The 23279-nt window shown below is 37.8% G+C and overlaps 1 protein-coding gene across 8 annotated transcripts in view; it reads left to right on the forward strand.

Moving 5' to 3' along the window:
• Window positions 1–23279, forward strand: part of mast3b (microtubule associated serine/threonine kinase 3b) — a 41497-nt gene that overhangs the window by 14331 nt on the left and 3887 nt on the right. For 4 of the 8 annotated variants that reach the window (XM_079598488.1, XM_079598490.1, XM_079598494.1 and 1 more), the window contains 20 exons: window positions 3357–3432; window positions 3519–3728; window positions 8889–8990; window positions 9086–9218; window positions 9315–9385; window positions 9479–9567; window positions 10192–10400; window positions 10930–11068; window positions 11147–11279; window positions 11373–11538; window positions 11668–11769; window positions 15935–16057; window positions 16235–16347; window positions 18139–18299; window positions 19342–19463; window positions 19839–20039; window positions 20203–20420; window positions 20910–21032; window positions 21984–22120; window positions 22422–22606. In XM_079598488.1, coding sequence (XP_079454614.1) covers window positions 3357–3432; window positions 3519–3728; window positions 8889–8990; window positions 9086–9218; window positions 9315–9385; window positions 9479–9567; window positions 10192–10400; window positions 10930–11068; window positions 11147–11279; window positions 11373–11538; window positions 11668–11769; window positions 15935–16057; window positions 16235–16347; window positions 18139–18299; window positions 19342–19463; window positions 19839–20039; window positions 20203–20420; window positions 20910–21032; window positions 21984–22120; window positions 22422–22606 — 2813 coding nt within the window. The remainder of the gene's footprint in view (window positions 1–3356; window positions 3433–3518; window positions 3729–8888; window positions 8991–9085; window positions 9219–9314; window positions 9386–9478; window positions 9568–10191; window positions 10401–10929; window positions 11069–11146; window positions 11280–11372; window positions 11539–11667; window positions 11770–15934; window positions 16058–16234; window positions 16348–18138; window positions 18300–19341; window positions 19464–19838; window positions 20040–20202; window positions 20421–20909; window positions 21033–21983; window positions 22121–22421; window positions 22607–23279) is intronic. The other 4 variants (XM_079598491.1, XM_079598489.1, XM_079598495.1 and 1 more) reach the window with 1 other exon arrangement.

Consider the following 23279-nt stretch of genomic DNA (forward strand, 5'->3'; position numbering starts at 1 on the left):
GTTTGCGTCGTCGATGTTGAGCCCAGAATAGTCGGCACGGACTTATCTTTGAGCAACAGTTTTCTGGCAAAGCTCAAAACAGTCATCCTTCAAATGTATAGAACAAACGCTTAAACTAACACTGCCGTGACTGAGACGTCCGCAAAAAATAAAGTGCATCCATTTTCCCCTGATGACTGGATCCTTCGCAGCGTATTCAAAGATGTTGTTTGTCCACAGCCAGGAACAGCACATCTGCGTGGCTTCGTAATTTCCCTGTACACAGACCCACTCGCTGTCCGTCGACTGAACACTTGTGAGGCGCGCAGCGCGCGGGCGCGACAACGATACGAAATGAGCGTAGTTGCCTTGCGCTTAAAGCGTAACTGTCTTCTGCTGGAGGCGGTCTATATGCAAACGCTGGTACGTCACTTCGTACCGTGACGTCACTTCTTACCATGGATCCAGAACGAGCTGTATTTAGAGCTTGATTAAATAAATGATTCGTTTATAATGGGGAGGACGTCTTAAGCTATGAAACTTGCACGACGTTTAAATGGTACAAAGACCTCTTATATACCAAAAGATCAAGGCAAATTTGGTTTCTCATGTCATGACCCCTTTAACACCGTCTGGAACAGCCTTTCCTCGGATTGTCCATCTGACGTTTGCCGCTGGCTCTGATGTCTCTGTAGTCAAGTCAAGTCAAGTCACCTTTATTTATATAGCGCTTTTTACAATACAGATTGTATCAAAGCAGCTTCACAGTGATAACATGAAAATAATACAAAAAATAATTTCATCATCATCCACCTTTAAGGCAGATCTATAATATTGTTGAATATTAAATGTCCCCAACTAAGCAAGCCAGAAGGCAAGGCAACAGCGGCAAGGAACCAAAACTCCATCAGGTGACAGAATGGAGAAAAAAACCTTGGGAGAACCCAGGCTCAGTCGGGGGCCAGTTCTCCTCTGGCCAATGAGTGAACAGTGTATGAAGTTCAGAATGAATCAGAGTATTTGTCCAGTTCCGGTTGGTTGAAGTCGGAGTGGAGAGGAGGAGAGACTGGTTGACACTTCAGGTCAGCGGCGTCGTCGTGTCCTGGCGCTGGTCCTTCATCAGATCTGGATACGGCCTGGTTCCGGTGGACAGCGGTAAACCTCGGGATAGACAGAGAGACTAATATTAGCGTAGACGCCATCCTTCTTATGATGTACCAAGTACATCAGGATTTACGGGAAGTGTTCCCGGTTCCGGCTGTTCTAAACTATGCAGCCTAACATTGAATTATAGAAGTCTATAATGTGTTATGTGTATGCTAGGCCGATGAGATGTGTTTTTAGTCTAGATTTGAACTGACAGTGTGTCTGCTTCCCGGACAATGGTAGGAAGACTGTTCCAAAGTTTTGGTGCTAAGTAGGAAAAGGATCTACCGCCAGCAGTCGATTTTGATATTCTAGGTATTATTAACTGGCCGGAATTTTGAGATCGCAGTAGACGTGAAGGACTATAATGCGTTAAGAGCTCGCTCAAGTACTGCGGAGCTAAACCATTTAGTGCTTTGTAAGTGATCAGCAATATTTTACAATTTATACGATGTTTAATAGGCAGCCAATGCAGTGTTGACAGAACGGGGCTAATATGGTCATACTTCCTGGTTCTAGTAAGAACTCGAGCTGCTGCGTTTTGAACTAGCTGTAGTTTGTTTATTAAGCGTGCAGGGCAACCACCCAGTAGAGCATTACAATAATCTAGCCTTGAGGTCATAAACGCATTAACTAATTGTTCTGCATTATTCATTGAGAGCATATGACGTAATTTAGATATATTTTTAAGATGGGAAAAAAGCGGTTTTACAGATACTAGACACATGACTTTCAAATGAAAGATTGGTATCAAAGAGCACACCCAGGTTCCTAACCGACGACGAAGACTTAACAGAGCAGCCATCAAGTGTTAGACAGTATTCTAGGTTATTACGTGTGGAAGTTTTTTGTCCAATAATTAGAATCTCTGTTTTTTCTGAATTTAGTAGTAGAAAATTACTAGTCATCCAATTTTTTATATCAGCTATGCATTCCGTTAATTTTGTGAATTGGTAGGTTTCGTTAGGTTTTGAAGAAATATACAGCTGAGTATCGTCGGCATAACAGTGAAAGCTAATTCCATGTTTCCTAATGATATCTCCTAATGGAAGCATACAGAGTGAATGTAGTGGTTAAATGATATATAATTCGTCTTGTGTATATCTAACAGGCGATTAATGTTTATTATTTTTAAAATGTAAATGAAAAGAGGCATAGTTGTTTTATATTTTGTTTTGTAATAAATATACATGCAGAGAAGATAATCAAAGAGCCAGAGTGGTGTTTTATAACATATGTATATTTTAGTCAACAATAAAATGAAATATGAAATGGATAACCGGAGTAGCCAGAGCGAGCTGAGAAGAAAATTGCAGTTAAGAAAAATTTTGTGAATCCGGCTCCTGGAGTTTTATTATATCCACATTGACTATATAATAGCAGTGTGATCTAGTGGTGAAATCTTGACATCCAGCCTAATTCATCCTGCATTAATGATCTTTTCGATTACAAATCACACTGACTTGATTTGGTTAGAACATTTTGTTAATTCTGTACCTAACACAAAGCTACCATATGACTTCTAAAAACTTAGAAAATAGTTTTAAAGACCTTTTTTTATTATTATTATTGTTTGGTGCTTTTGTCTCCAAACAATAGTCCCCCATTTATTATAATTGGATAGAAAAGAATGACCAGAAAGAAAGTCATATGGGTTTGGACTTTGGAATGATGTAAGAGTGAGTAAATAATGACAGGGTTTTCTTTTTTGGGTGAACTATCTGTTTCAGTGATGTATGTTGCAAGGCTTGCTGTCAGATAAGTGGACTCCTGACTAATAGGAATATGCAGGCTTCCCCCATCAAAACAAAAGGAGTGTTTTTGTTTTGCAAAAGAACCTCCCTCGGGGCTGAGTCAGAGAAGACATTTCACTTACAGTGTAATTGAACACTGGGGTTTGAAATTTGCATCTGGACAATTGAGATTCAAGAAGACGAATCTGAAGTAGAAACTAAAACTAAAATCTGATGAAGGTTTTTGTTTATGTCGCCCATTCTGAGTGAGGCAGCAGTCTGTTGGTTTTGCTCTGCTGCTGTGCAACGCCTCACCTTTAGCTCACATCTCTGCAGGATTCAGAGGTTTAGATGTCCACCCACAATGCTTCACGCCTCAAACAGTCGTTCGCTCAATTGGTTTTTGAAATAAAAGGGGTTTAGTTGGAATGATTATCAAAGTATTTAACCATCGATCTACATGATGGATGTTTTCATCTGTTCTTTTCCTTGTTTTAGCCCTGGACGAACTGGTGGCTCATTTGATAATGAAATTATAATGATGAACCATGTCTATAAGGAGCGTTTTCCAAAGGTATGTAGCGCCAAACTCACTGAACAGATTATTACCAGTTTTTCCTCTCCAAATCTGAGGTGTTGAACGTTCTCTCTGCTGTCCAGGCTACCGCTCAGATGGAGGAGCGTTTGCTGGACGTCATCAGGCACTTTTCCCCAGACAGCACCTTACCGCTGGGAGATGGAGTCCTGGGATTTATCCAGCACCAGTTGGTGGAGTTGGCCAGGGACTGTCTGGATAAATCCCAGAAGGGCATGATTACATCTCTATACTTCATGGAGCTGCAGGATAATTTGGACAAAATGCTGCACGAGGTGAGGCGGGAATCTCTAAAAAGAACGCTTAATATTTCTAATTTATACAAGATATGTATCGCTTGATGTACAGTGGACAGCTACGCTGAAAGTAAATCCATATATTTGTTTCCGTATGAGACTAATTGTTGATTTTGGAGAGGTGGCCTCCTATGGCCTTCTATACACTTGTACAGAGAAGCTAAAAACAATGTAAAGATTATAGCGACACAATGGCTACATTTACCTGGTCAATTTTTTTTGGACAGCCATATTTACGGAGAAGTATGGATTTCAAATTGTTGCATATTATCATGGACAGGGGCAAAACATACTTTATGAAAAGACGTTAGTCAGTCCCACTGAAGAACCGCAGAACATTTTATCATCAACACATCTTAATCATTACCGGTATAAAAAAATAAAAAAACTAATATTCCTTTTTACTGATTAAAAAAAAAAAAAAATGTAAATACAAATTTGTAATTATCATGTTTTTGGGTAGTTGCACCAAATTACATTTTACAATCTGAACGAAACTTTTTATATGATGTTTAAATAATGTAATATTTATTTTGACACACTATCTTGAGGGTCTGCAGGGCTCCTTTCCATGACATAATTTCCAGGTTTTTTTATATATTGGTCATACCACATGACTTTGATTTGGCAGGCAAAAGTATTTAAAATATAATCAGTGAAGCAATTTTGTTAAAATATTTTCTATGAAATAATAATCATTTACAATTACAAATAACAAATTGATCATTTAAAAACATGCTTATCATAGAACAGGTGTATTCAAATTATATGTGAATAATTTTTTTTTTATTTGTGTTTTTGGAATAAATTAATAGATGCAAACAAAAAGGGTCATGTTATCGACCTCCATATAACCCGCGCTCTAAATTTGGTGGTGTGCGCTAAACGTTTTAGATGGTCAGACGGTTATAGAATGACATAACTGGAAAAAAATGTTGGTGTAGGATTTACTTTGAAATATTTTTCACCCAGAAATTGCTAGAGAATTTCACAAATACTTACAAAAAAATGGTAAATGATGATACATTAAGGCCGTTTTCACACCATCGTTTGTTTTGTTCCGAAACAGGGACTTTTTCAGGGACAGGGACTGGTTCGGTTCGCTTTCACAAGGCAACCTTTTAAAGCATACCAAAATGTGTTCACTTAAGTTACATGCGAGTACAACTGCCTTCTTATTGGTCAGAGTTTCTTCTGCGCCATCATCCATCAAGATGATTTAAAAGTTCGCTCCATGAGCTTATTGTGGCTTTATTTGTAACTGTCGAGGCAAATGCAAACACTATACGAATGTAGTCATCATTCCCGCTGTTTGTCTGCAATCGCGCCAAGACCACCTCAGGCGTTCCCGGAGCGATTGTTTTGGTGCGGATCCGATTGCTGTGTTTCACACATACCGGTATGCCTAAACGAATCAAACCAAGGGAGAAAACGCACCAGGTTCCAAAACACTCGCTCAGGTGTGCAAGCACCCTAAATTAAACTTGAAACTTCGAAGTAAGACTGAAATAGTATTTTCTTGTAAAACGTACTCCAAGCTCCAATCTTTGTTTTAACTTCACAAAAACATTTTCTCCAGTGTAGGAGATTTGGCCTGGCAGGTATTGTATGGACTTTGACTTGTAGTATGGTTCTTATGTCTGGACGGCACAAGTTTAAATCAGGTTTGAATTTGGAGGCGAGTCCTTTTCATAACTATATGAAGCCATATTCTGCTGCTTTGAAGCCGTATTCCGCTGCTTTAGCCACTGTCAACTTGGTAACACTGGCCTTTTCTGATTATGCCAAAGTCAACGGGTGTTCTGAGATGGTGGTTGTGGTTTGGCAGGGGAATATCAGGTTGACAGTGACATTAGGGCAGTGTTGGGTTCTGTCACTAGTGTTGTTATTGTGCTGCCGCTGGCTTTAAAGGGCCAGAAACATCACCCATTCTCAAAAGAGACTGACCACTTCCACTAATGTGTGTAATATGCCTCATTCCCTATGGTGTTTTTACACTATAAATACTTTTTAAAATGACACTTAGCAAAAAAGAGCATCTATAAGCTGAGAGTTAGCAGCATGCGCTCAAATTTGCATACATGTGAGTGTTTGCGAGAGCGTGTAATTGCGCGTGGTTTCGTGTATAAATGTATGCGTACCCTTCAGCAGAGGTTTTGATTAGAAATATAGATCTCCCCGTTCAAGCTCCATGCTCATCTTTGCAACTACAGGGTGTTAGTTTCCATAGCAACGCTTACGCCCACCCTGTATGTAGTGTTCAGACAACCCCAGGCAAGACTGTCAGATCGCTGCTGTGCAGTGGATGTCGTGCTCATAGATAAGGCTATTAAAGTGTTTCCCACTTCCCTGAGTCAGCGGTGCCAACACAGGCCCCTGATGCCGCAGTCATGCCGCAGTTTAACTGCTCTAACCATTCAATCATCAAACTGTTGTGATTGATAGTCAAATGCTGCGGCTTTGTGTTGGTATGTGGTTACATCAGTCCGCTCTACACTGATCCTCTGTCACTCTCTTCTCCCTTCTGGGATCTGAAAGTCTTTGTTGGTTGACTGATATGTTGCAGAGGTCTAAAGAGCAGGTCGACCAATTGCTGATATACGTAACGACAAAAAAAAAGTGAACAAAATTAAACGTTTATTATCTATAAACAGTGCTGTTGGTAGATTTGAAGCTGCAAGAAGGTATCTTATCAGCCGTGGGCAATAATATTAAAATGGACCAATTTTGGCTGATATTTTGGGATATCACTACTTTAAACATGTTGCGTTGATGCTGTTTGTTATTACAGTGTCTGGGAATCCAATTCTGCCACTCAATCATTTTTTTAATTAGTGTATTAAATAATGTTATCAAATGTCTAGTGTTATAAAATCAGTCAATAATGTAAGATAAGTGCAAATGATCTGAAAAAAATTACATAATAAAGGTATACAGTTGGAATAAAAATGTATCTATCTGATTATAAGTAATTTGTACTATTTAATATCAATATGGTGTTTAACTTTGTAGTAGATAATACATATTTCATAAAGTTACTAAAACTATCAAATGTATTTCCAGGGTTAAATCCGTATTATCAGACTTTTCGAAATCTGTTTTATTTTTTCACTTTTTATTTTTTAAATTTATGAAATCATAAAATTTTACAACAATTTATTAAGTTTAACAATTTTATTTCTGGGCCCTATAAAATCTTATATTTTCCCCCAAATTCCGTTTTAATGGTTTAATTTGATCAATTGTACTGTCCTACTTTCTGCATCACAGAAATTGTTAACATGCTGTTTCTAAGTTCATCATTTTCTCAAATAATTATTGTATGTCACAATACCCCATGTTAAGCATGGCCCTTGATCATAAATAGATTGTAAATTTTGACCTGGCATCTTTGCTCATGTAAACATAAGGAGTCGGATAGCTTAAAGCTGGGCATCATTATAAAGCTCCGTGCTGCAGGGGCACAAGTCACATTCAAGTCTGAGCTAGAGAGAGAGAGAGAGAAGGAGAGAGAAGGAGAGAGAGAGACTCGCAGCCTGCAGTGCTAAAAAAGGAAACAGTTCATTGTTTTGATGTGACGGTTCGTGTCGAGTTAGAAGCATCCATGTTTCCCTCACACCCCTCTTGCAGTGGCATTTGGCTGTCTGCGAGACATGAGTCACACATCTTATCATGCTATGAGGCTCTTTAATGCTGATTTGAAAGCATGTCTCCCTCACTTTGTTCAGCTTCATCAAATGCATGAAAATGCAGTAATTTTAGTTTGTCGTAGGAGTCGCCTGACCGAGCTTGATCCCTTGTTTACTCAGCTTTTCACCTAAACAACCTTACGCGAGGAGACAGCAGCTCAAGATAGATTAAACTGTTTTATGTGCTCTGTCGCAGACTCTTGGTTTAGGATATAATACCTGAATAATGTTTCGATGTCCTGCTCAATCTTTGGATTTTGCAGTCTAATGCATGTTAAATCCAGATTCAGTGAGAATGCAGAGTTGATTAAAATGAACACAAGTGCCTGGAAAGGATTTGATCCTGTAGCACCAGAGCTTAAGTAGCTCATTACCTCCCACTCCCACATCCCACAAGCCAGCAGATTCCCCTGCACAAACAAGAAATAACATTCCAGTCACTTCGCCAAATACTGTCCAGTGTTCAGGACGGACACAGTGTTCTTGTGTCTTTTGATGACTAGCACAGTATGCCTTATTAAATTAGTTTAATAAGTTTTGTGACATTTTAATTTCCCCCTGAGGTCCACTTATTATGTTAGACAACAATTAATGCTCAAAACAGTCGTACTTTCGTTTTTCCGGTTTCCACCCCGCTTTTTTTTTGTGCTACTGTACCTTTAAGACAAGTAAATGTATATGACCTCTTATGATTGTTTAGGGCGAGCTAAGTAACTAGATACTGAATAGTTATGTACACAAGGGATGTTGAACTACTATTCAACTTTTAACTTTGTTTATAACAATATTAAGCAGCACAACTGTTTTCAACATGGATAAAAATAAGAAAAGTTATCATATTTGAATGATTTCTGAAGGATCATGTGATACTGAAGACCTAGAAAAAAAAAAATATATATATATGTATATTTACCTCAGGAAAGCCTGAGGTATGGCTATAGCTTGTTAGTAAGCTAGTGAGCAGCATTTTGCTTAATATATGCACTATAGTACTTATTATTATTTTATGGATAATTACCATAATTCTTTTATGGATGTTTGAATAAATCTGTCATGAAAACAAGTTATTACAGACACTATTTAGACACTATGAAGTATTTATATTTCAACAAGGAATTGGAGTAGAAATCAGTAAAAATAAGTTGATATAACACTTTTTCTTTTTCCTTGTGTGCAATTGAAATGTTTACATACAACTGTTTTTATGCCAGTGTTGATTATAAAATAAATTTTTGCTTGGCTCTTAGCTGAATGAAAACTTAAGTTTCATTTTTTTGTGTAACAATTTTATTAGTGCGGTTTCGATCAACTTTTTTGGGAAAAATGTTTTTCTTTTTTTCGGCCAATTATGGTTGGCTTAAATTTTGGTGCATCACAAGATATCTCTTACATAGAACTTTAGGAGATCATGCAATGGCCCTTTAATATAGCGTGTGTTTGTCTGTCTAAGGCTCTGGAGCGCTCAGAGAGTGAGGAGGTTTCAGTGATCACACAGCTGGTGAAGAAGATCCTCATCATCATCTCACGTCCTGCACGACTGCTGGAGTGTCTGGTGAGATTCTGCACCTACACTGATTCACAGCCCTCCCGTGAATGTTCCTCACGGCCTGAAACTCCTGAAACTGCTTCTTATTTTTTACTGTGTAGGAGTTTGACCCTGAGGAGTTCTACCATTTGCTAGAGGCTGCAGAAGGTCACGCCAAAGTCGGCCAGGGCATCAAAACCGATATTCCCAGATATATTATCAACCAACTTGGGCTCAACCGAGATCCTCTTGATGGTGAGATAGCCGTCGTTTATCTCATGATGGTTTTGTTTGGAAAGCCTGTCAGTTTCGCTTTAGGCTCATTATGTTGTCTTTTATCTGTTTTGGCAGAAGTTGTGCAGTTAGAGGAGCAGTACGACGTTGGACACACACTGACAGTTGATTCTGAAGAAACGGCTGAGGTAAAAGCACAACAAAAAGATACGGAGCATTAAATAGCCTTTCTAGGTTTCATAAGACGTTACTAACTATACATCTCTTCCTGTTGCTTCCAGCAGAATAAATCTTCTCCCACACCGCTACGAAGAAAACCGCTGGAGAGCGATTTTGAGACCTTAAAACTCATCAGTAATGGGGCTTATGGGTAAGCAAATCACATCATGACTACAGGTAAAAAAGGGATTACTTTAGAGACGGCATGAGGACAATCTCAGCTGGCAAAACGTGATTTGAAGCAGAACCAGTGATTAATTTGAACTGGATCCTGTTCCAGAAAAATGTCAGCTATTGGATTTTTTCGTTCCGGTATTTGTTTTATAAATGATCCGGCATTAACAAGCGCATTAGTCAAGTCACCTTCATTTAAATAGTGCTTTTAACAATATAGATTGTTTCAAAACAGAGAGACTAATAATAGCGTAGACGCCATTCTTCTTATGATGTAACGAGTACATCAGGATTTATGGGAATTGTTCCCGGTTCCGGCTGACCTAATCTATGCAGCCTAACATTGAATTATAGAAGTCTGTAATGTGTTATGTGTGAGTGCTAGGTCAAAGAGATGTGTTTTTAGTCTAGATTTGAACTGACGGAGTGTGTCTGCGATTTTTGATTGAGATTGTGTGCATGCGTGTGAAAATATAAATAATATTCTTTCATGGGCCTAAACCCACCAGTCATCAGGCCACAACTCAATACTTTATTTTAATATATTTGTTTATATGAAGGTCTTTGATGCATCTTGCTGTGTTCTCCATCTATCCTGCAGGGCTGTGTATCTGGTAAGGCATAAAGAAACTCGACAGCGATTTGCAATGAAGAAGATCAACCGACAAAACCTGATTCTGCGAAACCAGATCCAGCAGGTGTTTGTGGAGCGAGACATCCTGACATTTGCAGAGAACCCTTTTGTGGTCAGCATGTTCTGCTCCTTTGAGACGCGCAGACATCTGTGCATGGTCATGGAGTATGTGGAAGGTAAACTCAAACATACATGTTCACAATAGAATTTTGTTAAGTACAAATTGCCATTAAACAATCAGTCAGAAATTAGACCGATTTAAAATCACCATGAAATCAAAATGGACAATTCCTTGTTTTTTTTGGTCAGTGTTTATTATAAATGATTTATCTGTGCAGTGTGCACATCATTATTTTTTGTTAAATTTATGCCCTCGTATTCTTAAAAAAATAAAAAAAATAATAATAATATATATATATATATATGTATAGTTTGAATATATTCTATTGTATATATTCAGTAGTCAACATTTGAAGTGGGTCAAAGCCTTTCATCAAAGTTATACATGAATTTTGAACAATATCTGTACTTTTAACTTTTTTTATCCACTTCAAATGTTGACTTCTGTGTGTATATATATATATATATATATATATATATATATATATATATATATATATATTAGACGCATGCATTAATAATAATAATAATTAATAAAACATTTTATATGTCATACACGTGTATAAATGCTAATATGATCTTCAGGTGGTGACTGTGCCAATGTGCTAAAGAACATGGGCCCACTTCCTGTGGAGATGACCAGGATGTACTTTGCGGAGACAGTTTTGGCACTGGAGTACCTCCACAGTTACGGCATTGTGCACCGAGATCTCAAACCAGACAAGTGAGAAAAGAGCTAAAAACCTCTTAGGCAACTGTGTGTAAATGTAGCTTGTTAAACGGTTCTGTTAACCCTTCACAGCCTCTTGATTACTTCAATGGGGCATATCAAACTCACCGACTTCGGGCTCTCCAAAATCGGCCTCATGAACATGACAACCAATCTGTATGAGGGCCACATTGAGAAAGACACTAGGGAGTTTATCGACAAGCAGGTTTGCAAGAGCACAATACTCCTTGGATACAATTTATGTTGATTTTTAAGAACTGTTATTGATATTAATGAAGAGTCAATCACTATGTTGTAGGTTTGTGGCACTCCAGAGTACATTGCTCCAGAAGTGATCCTGCGGCAGGGCTACGGGAAACCCGTCGACTGGTGGGCCATGGGCATTATCCTGTATGAATTTTTGGTGGGATGTGTTCCGTTCTTCGGGGACACGCCAGAAGAGCTTTTTGGGCAGGTTGTCAGCGGTGAGTTCAGATGAATGTGTTTTTAACAGCTGGTGAGACACATATTGTTCAAAGAAACAGGAAGCTTTACCAACTGCTTTAAAATGAAACTGTGATCAAAGGATTTGATACACGCTGTTCCTTACGCAGATGAGATTATCTGGCCAGATGGGGATGATACTCTTCCTGTAGAAGCCCAGGACATGATCACACGATTACTGAACCAAAGCCCGCTGGAGAGACTTGGAACAGGTGCATTGTCATTCATTCATTCATTCATTCATGCTTCAATTGTTGTTAAGAATTGTAGCTATATATAGTCCGCACAAAAATGCAAATCCTCGTGTTGTTCCAAACCAGACATATGACATTTCATCTGTGGAGGAAAAAAGAAGATATTCTGAGAAATGTCTCAGAATTTTTTTGTTTTTGTTTTCCGCCAAGTCAGTGGTCAGCAAAACCAACATTCAACAGTTTGGTTACCAACATTCTTCAAAATATATTTTATCTTCCACAGAAGAAAGTAAGTCGTATGGTTTCTATGGGATGTCTGGGATCACACAAATTACCCGCATTTACATATTCACGTGTACATGTCAGTGACATGTAATTGTCCTTCACAAAAGTTTTTTGCCACATGGTAGACCGCTTGAGAACATTTGTATTTTTGTGTAATTAAGCTGTTTTTGAATTTTATATATATATTAGTTTAGTGCTGTATTTTTGTGTAATTAACCGGTTTTTGAAATTGATATATATATATATATTAGGGCTGTCCGTTAAACGCGTTATTAACGGCATTAACGCAAACCCATGTTAACGGCGTCAATTTTTTTATCGCGAGATTAACGCCTAGCAAACTTTGTTGTTTTTTTCACATCCTTTTGCAGCAACTAGTAACGTTATTAAAACTACAACGCCACACCGGATCTAGCTAGACCAGAAACAAAACAAAACAAAACAACAGCACGCCGCACACACTTGTTTGGGCTTGCGAGCCGCCAAAGAGTGGACGAGAAGCGCAGCGCCGAGCCGCGTCTAGGACAACTGAGCGCGTCTAGCACATCGGACACGCACTTTCTCCGTTTATGGCCAGCAATAAAAACGCAGAATGGCGCCGCCGGTGTGTGTACACTCATAGAGAATAATGTGTTCGGATTTTAAATACGAGGCGCTGCGCTTCTCGTCCGGTGTGCGACCCGCTTTAACGTTACGTTTTGAGTGGATGAATGATGAGCGCGAGACGCCGAAATGGATGCCAATACGATTCTGAATGGAAAGTTTACTTTTAAAAAGTTGCCAAATGGGTTAGTTGACAAGACCAAAGTGATCTGTGTGTTTTGTCGTTGTGAACTGAGCTATCATCGCAGCACGTCCAGTCTGAAATACCACTTGATGGCCAAGCACACACACACACACACACACCGCTGATGCGATCTCAGCACACTCGTCACTATCAGTAACGTTACCTCGTCAGTATTTCTGTCTCCCTTTTATTGATGGACAGAGTTACATCGTGTGTGAGATTATTTGCTCCAAGTGAGAATGTCAGTGTGGAATTGAACAGTATATGCCAATCTTGTTTTCAATAAAAAACATTTGCACAAAGCAAGCCGATCCACTTTTCCATGTTGATAAGAGCATTAAAATGAGAAAAAATAATGGGACAAAAAGAAATCAAGAGACATTTAGAATAGATAAAAATGTGCGATTAATCGCGAGTTAACTATGACATTAATGCGATTAAATATTTTAATCGTTTGACAGCCCTAATATATATATATATATATATATATACTCTTAAATGTGTATAAATATATCATTTTTAATTTTATAAATTATTAGTGCTGTCATAAAAACTAATTAATCACACATTTTTCTGTAATTAATCATGATTTAATCAGACCTAACATTAAAGATGTCTTTTAAGCTCTTTATCTTTTGTATTATTCAACAAAGACGAGCAATAAATCATCGTATAGTAGTGGTGGGAATCTTTAGGCACCTCATGCTCCGATTCCAAAACGATTCTTGATTACTTTTTTCCCCTTATTAATTCATATTATTTATTACATAATATAATTAAATTCAAAAAAGTCCTTTTTAAAATAATTGCACATTAAAAATGTAATTAAAACAATTGCATGTTTAGAATTTAAAATGTATAACTAATATAGCTTCAAAACATAAAAGCTAGTAAATAATAAAAACATATTACAACCAAACAGAGTGCTTTCCGTATTTTAGAGTAGACCGTATCTGAACGTTTTCTATTCAAGAGCTGTCAGTGATTTTTCTCTTTCTCATCTTGTTGGATTATCACTGATGACATCATAGACAGCGGGAGATCTAATAAGCTGCTTTCACACCAATGCACAGATTTCTCTTGAAATATAAGATGTGGTTTGTCCTGTCTGTTTTAAGGACATAACTGACTGTTTACATTAATTTCGCATCATAAAAGCATTGTTAAAGGATTAGTTCACTTTTAAAATGAAATTCTGTCATCATATACTCACCCTTAAGTTGTTTCAAACCTGTATGAATTTCTTTCCTCTGCTGAACACAAAGGAAGATATTTAGAAGAATGTCGGTAACCAGACAGTTTTTGGTTCCCATTAACTTCCATAGTATATTTTTTTCCTACTATGGAAGTCAATGGGAACCAGAAACTGTTTGGTTACTGACATTCTTCGAAATATCTTCCTTTGTGTTCAGCAGAGGAAAGAAATTCATACAGGTTTGAAACAACTTAAGGGTGAGTATATGATGACAGAATTTTCACTTTAAAAGTTAACTAATCCATTAAGACACAAGTACACATTTAACCACTTACACGGAGTCTCACACAGATGCATGCGCGAGCGCTCTTCACAAAGCACCCGCGAGCATTTGAAATTGAAAGCACACCGCACACTGCAAGCGTAACATTTCTAACAGCACATCCTGTGCAATGACGCCCGTGAATGTCCTTGTAATCCGCTTCAAACTTTACGAAAGATTATTTTATGGTTCATGTGTGTGTGGCAAGCAGAATACGAGTGTTTCTAAATCGTGATCACCATCGGTCACCTGCGGTTAATCCAGAATCCCACTCCTATTGTATAGTATGACCAACACAATATTAGATAGATTAAACATAAACTGTTCTTTCCTGCAGGCCAGGCCTATTATGCTTCCTCTCCAGACTGCTTTACTCTCGCGTGTCACGTGACCAGGTTCTAATCGCATCCTTTGCGGTTAAAAAAAAAATCTTGTTTTATCATATTGCGATATTATTGTAAATGCAATTAATCGTACTGACCTACATTTACCTAAATGCCTATTGGCCCAGTCAGACCAATTCAGATTTGTACTTGCTCTGGTAACATTCACAGAAAGTTGTTGTTTTTGACCCATGTAACCTTGTAAACAGTGCTTTAAGACTTTAAGGTAGGTCTAACAGGTAGAAAATATACAGAAATTGAATAAAGTTATCTAACAGTCTTCACTGCATAAGTATAAATTAATTTGCATTAAAGTTACAAACGTTGTTCAGTCAAGAGCAGTAAGAGATTTTTCTCTTTTTCCTTTTTCCTTTGTTCTTTGATTAACAGTAATGACAGCAGCAGGTTTATTAGGCTATTATTAGACTATTTTCTCAACTCTTTACATACATTTAAGACTTAACTCATTTAATAATGTGCTTGTGAGGATACTCAACAAAACATTTTGGCATAATTTTGTGCGTTTTCGTCAGTTCAAGCGCTGTCTGAAGTGGCGTGTCGTGTGCATGTCTCAGACAGGAGATTCACAGACGTGTGACAGCACCTCACTGAGTTATCGTTTGTGACTTATAACGCTTGAATGGTTTTTAAAGCATATGCATGAATAAGAGCGCAGTCATGCAACGCTAGCCAAAGGATAGCAGGAAAATTGCCTCACATAATTTTAGCGTGTTAAGCTGAAAAAATTTATTGCATGCGTAAACGCGTACATTTAGACAACACTAATAATGATATGTAATTAATTAATAATTTTTTTAATTGTTATAGAATATTTAAGCTTTTTCTCTCTGCATATTTGTGAGACGGTTTAATTTGTCACTCACACGATCATGAGATGAGACAATCTCAGTCTCTGCTGAACTGCATCTGTCACAAAAACACTGATACATTGTGATTTTAAAGAAACAAAAACATCTCGTTTTAATTCAGAGAGTGTCAAAAACTAAAAATATAAAAATATAATTGCTATAAAAATATAATGGTATGAAAAACGAACATTACCTCGAGTAGAATGCAATGACTAATAAAATATGATATGACCTATTTAAGTTCAACAAATTCTTTAGAGTTCGATATCCTTCAAACCTCATTTATACCACTATTTTATGTAGAGATTTGGACAAGTATGACTTCTTCCCGTGTGTTTGTAGGTGGGGCTCCGGAAGTAAAGCATCATTTATTCTTCAGTGGCCTGGACTGGAACGGACTCCTGCGTCAGAAAGCTGAATTCATCCCTCAGCTGGAGGCCGAAGATGACACCAGTTATTTTGACAGTGAGTCCCACTAATTCAACCCTGGAAAGAGGTTCTGCGAGCTTCATAAATGCCTGGAGCAAAGCGCTCTGGAAATATCAGCGCATTCTTGTGCCTTGTCCAATGAGGTGCAGTTATTATTTCTTCATTGTACTTGACTATTACCCCCTAAATCCTTTGGTTTTCTTTCCTCTGTAGCACGATCTGAACGCTACCATCATTTGGCCTCCGACGAGGACGATGAAACCAATGATGAGGAGTCTTCCCTAGAAATACGAGGGTTTTCCTCTTGGTCAAATCGTTTCAGCAAGGTTGGGTCCTTTTGCTGTCTGCGCATTTTGACAATTTTGAAAGCTTTTTTTATTACATGTGTGTGACTGAACAGTCATAATCATATTGTTTATTTCTTGTAATTGCCACTTTCTTTCACTGACTTTTTTTTTTTTTTACTTAATTTTATTTGATGTATAATTTTTTTTGTTGAGGCAGAAACATGCTTCCATAAACCACACATTTTATCACGTTAAATAAAGAAATTAATTGTATTAGAGTAGTCAGACAAATGTTTGAAATGCGCACACATGAGATGAAGGCTCGTATCTTTATCACAAGGGTTTTACTAGGGCTGTCACGATTCCTCCATTAAATTGGAGTACTCATTTAGAAAAAATCCTGGATTGCAATTTACCCGTGTCGAGTAACTGGCAAAATAACAGAAGTGGCGCATTCCACATACGCAAATCCGCAAAAAAAAATTCTAAGGCTGCACAATGTATTAAAACCATTTAAAACCATACTATAGCATAGTGCTATTGTAAATGTGATTAAATTAATGTATACGCTGCGGTTTTAATATGCGTTTTAAAAATTTGCATGCGTGCAGGTTATGTGTGGCTCTGTTCACAGTAAATGCTGCTCCACATGAACTTATCATTTACATGCATGGAGCGCATCTCAAACTCCATCTCTGCATCTGCTGTGAGTTTGGGTTACTTTACAATGTTTATTTGGGAACGCAATGTGCGCCATTTCATTAAGTTTGTAACGCAAATCATTTATAAACATTATAAATATCCGAACTGTTCATAGCGATTTAAAACAAAGTTTAAACCCTCACTCTGAGTTTGCATGTTTTGATGTCCATTTAGTCTTAAGAATCACTTCTATCGTAAAGAAGTGGCCAAACATGAAAGATTAAGTAAACATTTGAATTTGGATTATCCCGCTTATACCATGGTCATTTGCCAGCATTGATAACTTAAAGCAGTTATCGATGTCTGCAGCGTAATATTTAACCGGAAGGGTAAAATTGACATTATTTTCGTCAGTTAAGGCTCGGTAGATCTAGCATTCTGCCCTCTTTGAATCAGACACAGAGATGTAAGTAAGTATGTAAGATTGCATTTATTTGATGAATAAATTATAGCATTTAATTGAATTAATTATCGAGAGACCGATTCATACCTGCGTCTGTTCAGCTTCTCTATTAATAATGAAGCTGTACGTTTAATTACTTAAAAATAGCAATGTAACCCCTAGTTTATGAGAAATATAGTGTAGCAATTCAGCAGCGAAGCTGTTTTATTACAAAAATTGTAATTGCCCCTGTGGGGCAGCGTTAAGTTTCTGTTCTCCTCCCTGAATGATTCTGTGTGTGCGAAGCGTGATGGGTGAGTGGCGTATGTGCCCTTCAATGAAAACCGTGCATTAATATAAAATATGAAACTGACTTGGCCTGTGCATTAAATGTATTTTTTGCACACCTTCCAGCCAATCAGAATCAGGTATTCAGTCAGACCATGGTATAAATGTTTCAAGTCCGATTACTTGATTAATCGTCAAAATAATCGACCGATTACTCTATTACCAAAATAATTGTTAGTGACAACCCTAGGCTATACCTTTTACTATATGCCATACATGATTCATTTATTAATTTTATAATAACATCTGTAATTAAACCTTTTTGCTTTTAAATAGGTTTTTTTTTAAACAAGACCACTGTTGTATTGCCCAGCTAAACATATGGAGAGAAAAAAATCTGTTGTGTGGCCATTTTTCTCTCTCTCTATCTCTGACATTTCTTATCCACAATTGTGTAGGTGTACAGCAGCACTGAGCACCTGGCCACCCCATCCCTGAGCTTCTCCTCTGACCGCAGTCACAGTGAGGAGATAGAGGACCGGGCAGACACTCACTCTCCTGGAGAGATCCGACGGCAGGCCTCCACTGGAGACAAGAGGCTCTCGGCTCAGAGGGCAAGGTGCGTGTAGAGGAATCAAGAAATGCATTCACCCCAAAATAAAAATTGTCATCACGTGCATTTACGAACAGATGGAACATATTATACAATACAGAAAACGTTATAATACATAGACATTAATTCGAAAAATAAAAACTATACCCATTATAGTATTACGTTCTGGTTATAATATTATTCTACTTATTGCATGGTTCTCTGAAATGCTTGATTCTGATCAGTTACGACGTACCGAGGTCAGTTATTCCCCTGTAATGATAGTAATGCTGTATAATGATCTCTCATCTGGGTATGTGAGGCCAGTGCTGCTTTCATTTTCCTCGTATCACACTGCAGACACACTCATGTTATTCAAATGTAGCTGCTGGCATCTTGAGCCAGTTTTTTTACTTTACTTACTTTAAATTAGGATTTCAGTATTAGTAATTGGCATAAGAAATATTTTTGAAGTGTTCATCTTGTTGCCAAAATGATTGTTTTGTACACTCGAATGGATTATAAGAATAAATGGGTAAGATTTTAGAACTGTTTCCCATCCATACAATGGCAGTGTATCACAGAATGATCCATGCGTCAGGTTTCAGGTTGTGTACGATAGGGTTTGATGAAAAACTGAAATTGAATGTATTATTTTTTTTAAATCCTGACTTTGGTCTTCTGTGAACGACTGCGCATTCATGAGAACATATTAGTGCCGCAGTTCACTCCGACTCCCCCAGAAAATCACAAACACGCAGTTGTACACAGAAGACCAGTCTAGGCTCAAAGCTGCTTGTAGGACTGGTTTTCTGTGCGGAAGTGTAGAGTTTAATGAGCTAATAAAATATTTCAACTCAAATATTTTTTCTAATTCCATTGTCTCATTTTTGGCGCAAGTAGCCGTGTAATAAGTAGGACCCTGACATTGTTGCGGTTTACTTTGCGGTAACAACCAGCTGTATGTACATTATTCCTTATGTATGTTTTCATTGAGGCTCAATCACAGTAGATGTTATTTACCAGCATTTTAAATGCGTGTTTGATTATTATTATTATTTTTTTTCAGCCTGCGCCCTCGAACTTCATCCAGCTCCTCTCAGCCCGAGCGTGCCGTGAGCCCCCTAGTGGTGAGCAGCACACACAGCCTAGAGGCCATGCCACGATTCGCCCTGTCCACCGATGATGAGGGTAAGTTGACCACATTTGTGGAGTTTTTTTGTTACCAATTTATTGCCCTTCACAATATTCAAAACACTGGTGGTCTAGTAGTGGATACGTTGAAATGAGGGTTCGATCTGTCATGTTCCAATCCTATTTGATTATTCTTATGCTCATTTAGGATAATCCTATACTCATTTCCTTTTCTCTTTTTGTCTTTATATGAAATGTCAAAAAGGACCCATCAAAGAAAATCTCTTGCTATGATGCATATTCATACAGAATGATATACTGTAGTAAATGTGTCCCCTAGCAATCAAATTCAAGTCCTTGTAAATTATAATAATGTTGTGCTACATTCACTGGGTGGAGTGTTATTTTGATGCAAACCTTTTAATTCTGCAGCTGAAGTTGTTGTATCCAGCCTGCGACGACTCCGACTTCGTAGCAACAGCACAGGAACGAAACACTCGTCGCCAAGGGAACAAGGGACTCCTCACTGCTTTGGAAACCAGCTGGAGACGCCTGACAGACAGCGACTTTCTCCAGGACGCAAGGTCCCCAAGTCTGCATCAGTGTCCACCCTCTCGCTCATCATTACGCCAGGTCAGACCCCAAACATAGTTACCATAGCAGCTCTAAAAGAAAAAAAAAAGGTGGTTCTCTTCACATCTAGAGAGTGGATTTGTAGATTTTATGTTAATGTCATGGTTATGTTTTAAGATGTATAAAACCACGTTTTTGTGACACTTTTTTTTCTTTTCCCCAGATGACGGGAGTGGAATCCGCTCCATTTCCCCTCGATCATTTTCCTCTAATCCATCATCCCGAGACTCCTCCCCCAATCGAGACCTGTCACTCAGTGTCAGCAGGCTCCGCCCCCCAATCATCATCCACAGCTCTGGGAAGAAATACGGCTTCACCCTGCAGACCATTCGTGTTTACATGGGGACCAGTGACATCTACACCATAAACCACATGGTCTCGGTGAGCAGAAAATCACTTCTATCGGAACACGCTCGGTTTACACCTGGTATTAAGTTGCGTTTTGTTAGATCGGATCACAAGTAGACAGGGGAAACACATTCCCATTTACACCTGGTGTTTTAATCCGTCTCTTTTGTTCACTTTCAACCTCTTCTGTCCTGATTTGTTCAAGGGGAGGGTACATGTATGGTTTTTTTCAGATCTTTCGAACTTATTGCGAAATAAGCACACGCAATTTACATATGAACGTGAAAGGAGACAGAAAAACAAACGGGGAGCATCAGCTTCCGTTTCTGCTCCGATAGTTGCAAGACCAACTGAGAGTTAAGAGTTTAGACCCTGTTTACACCTGTATTTAACATCGTCCACTTGTGATCCGATCTACCAAAACGCGTCAATACCAGGTGTAAACGGCCCCAGACATTGCGTTTTAAAGATGGACGGTTCAGTCTGTTTATTCTGATTCCTTTTGTTGTTTTCCTCGGTCAGGGTGTGGAGGAGAGCAGCCCTGCCCATGAGGCTGGACTGCGGGCAGGTGATCTGATCACTCATGTGAATGGAGAGTCTGTGCAGGGTCTACTGCACACAGAGATGATGGAGCTTCTCTTGAAGGTATTTGAACAGCAGCATGCTGGGATTCCCTGAACCATTGTTTAATATTCTGAACTAGAACAAAAACAAAATGTCAGTTGAGGAATTTTTGAAAAAAAATTTGAAATCCTTACTTGAAGCTGCACTTGATAGTGAATTTATTTTAACCATGGTGAAATCTTGAATAAAGTTATTAAAAAAGCCTCAAGTGGCTTTTTAGTTGTATTAAATCGTGGCAACAGTAATATGATAATAGGTCAAATCCAATGTTTAAAAAAAATGAAAATTAATGAAATGCAGTTAATGATATATAATAAATGCTCATAGCGTTACTAGTTAAAATACATTTTGAAAAAAATTATTTATAATAGTAATAATGCAGTTCAAACTACTTTGAATGACTAGCCAAACATTTCTACTAGTAATAATTGCACATTACTAGCTCAAATTGAGTTATAGATAATAACTCACTTTAAATGGAATTACAGATGTCAACATATTTATGTTTTCAGAAAAAAATACATGTTCGAATAATTACGTGTCAAAATTGCCTTAGAGATATCTAAAATAGTAGTTTTGACTAGACATTATTGAATGTTTTAGTTATCTGTAAGGCAATTATGACTAGTAATAATTCATATGGCAGGTATTGATAATGTAATTTGTGAATTGAAAAAAAAAAATCTAACATTTTACTGTGTTATTCTATTCAAGGCATCTGCAACTCAATTTGGACCTGTAAAATTAAATTCTTTGTAGTAAAAATGTCTTTAACTAGTCTAAATAAAATTGCAGATGCCTTTAATTGTTCTTAATAGTTCAAATTGCACTATTACTAGTCATATATTTTTACCAAAATTGAATTCTGACCAGTTAGGGGAGATAAATAGATCCTCTTTTGTGTAATAGATTTCTTTAGTGTAATTTGTCAACTTGTTTCATCTACTTTCATTTGGTCTTTTTAATATACAGAGCGGTAACCAGGTGTCCCTGCAGACTATTGCGCTAGAGGACACGTCTATAAAGATTGGGCCGGCACGCAAGAGCAGCTGTAAAGGAAAGATGGCCCGCCGCAGTAAGAGGAGCAAATGGAGGGACAATCAGGACCGGTCAGGAAAACTCTAGTTTTAAAGCACTCATATTATTTTACATCATTACATTACATCATTAGTGGTTGATTTTTAAATGGCTGATCCCAATACTCCATGCAGGGTAGACTGAGTAATGCAATAATGCAATTTAATGAGCGAAAATTAGATGCACAATTAATTGTTGAAATTGAATTAAGTTCCTGGCTGAAATATTTGTCTATCGCTAATGTTAATAAGGACATTCAGTTTGATGACGCTTGCAAGAGTTTATCATTCATCGATTTTTGCCGTTACCCTGAATGATCTCGTGTTCACCCAGGAGGCGCAGCAGCATGCTGAAGAAGCTGTCCAAACAGAGCACCGTCATGCACAGCAGCCGTAGTTTCTCCTCCGGCCTGCATCACTCGGTGTCCTCCAGCGAGAGTCTGCCAGGCTCTCCCACCCACAGCCTTTCCTCCGGACCCACAACACCCTGCCGGAGCCCCGTTCCCGACCACACCGCTGGTATGGACACACTTATAGATAGAAAACATGAAACTTTGTCAACCAGTAATTAATCAGTTTAAGTTGGAGAATATACAGTCATGGCCAAAATTGTTGGCACCCCTGGTAAATATGATCAAAACTGGCTGTAAAAAATAAATCTGCATTGTTTATCCTTTTGATCTTTCATTCAAAAAATTGCCAAAATTCTAACCTTTCATTGAAGCAAGAGAATTGAAAGTGGGGCTAAATCACATTATGAAATAATAAAAGGGTGCCAATAATTGTGGCAAACGTGTTTTGGAGAAAAACATTTATTTCATAATGTGATTTAGCCCCACTTTCAATTCTCTTGCTTCAATGAAAGGTTAGAATTTTGGCAATTTTTTGAATGAAAGATCAAAAGGATAAACAATGCAGATTTATTTTTTACAGCCAGTTTTGATCATATTTACCAGGGGTGCCAAATATTTTGGCCATGACTGTATAATAATACAAATTTAGGAATATTGAAATATTTTCTTAAAATCAAATATTTATTTTAAACCGTTATATTATAAAATTAAGAAATATTTAAGGACTGGGTTGAAAATTTCTCAATTTTAGTCGATTCTCATTTTGATGAACCAATATCGATTCTTAATTCCCAAGATTGATCTTTTAGTCTATGCTCTTTTTAAGTTGATGCATGAAC

This window comes from Phoxinus phoxinus (assembly GCF_949152265.1).
Source record: "Phoxinus phoxinus genome assembly, chromosome: 22".
Classification (NCBI taxonomy): domain Eukaryota; kingdom Metazoa; phylum Chordata; class Actinopteri; order Cypriniformes; family Leuciscidae; genus Phoxinus; species Phoxinus phoxinus.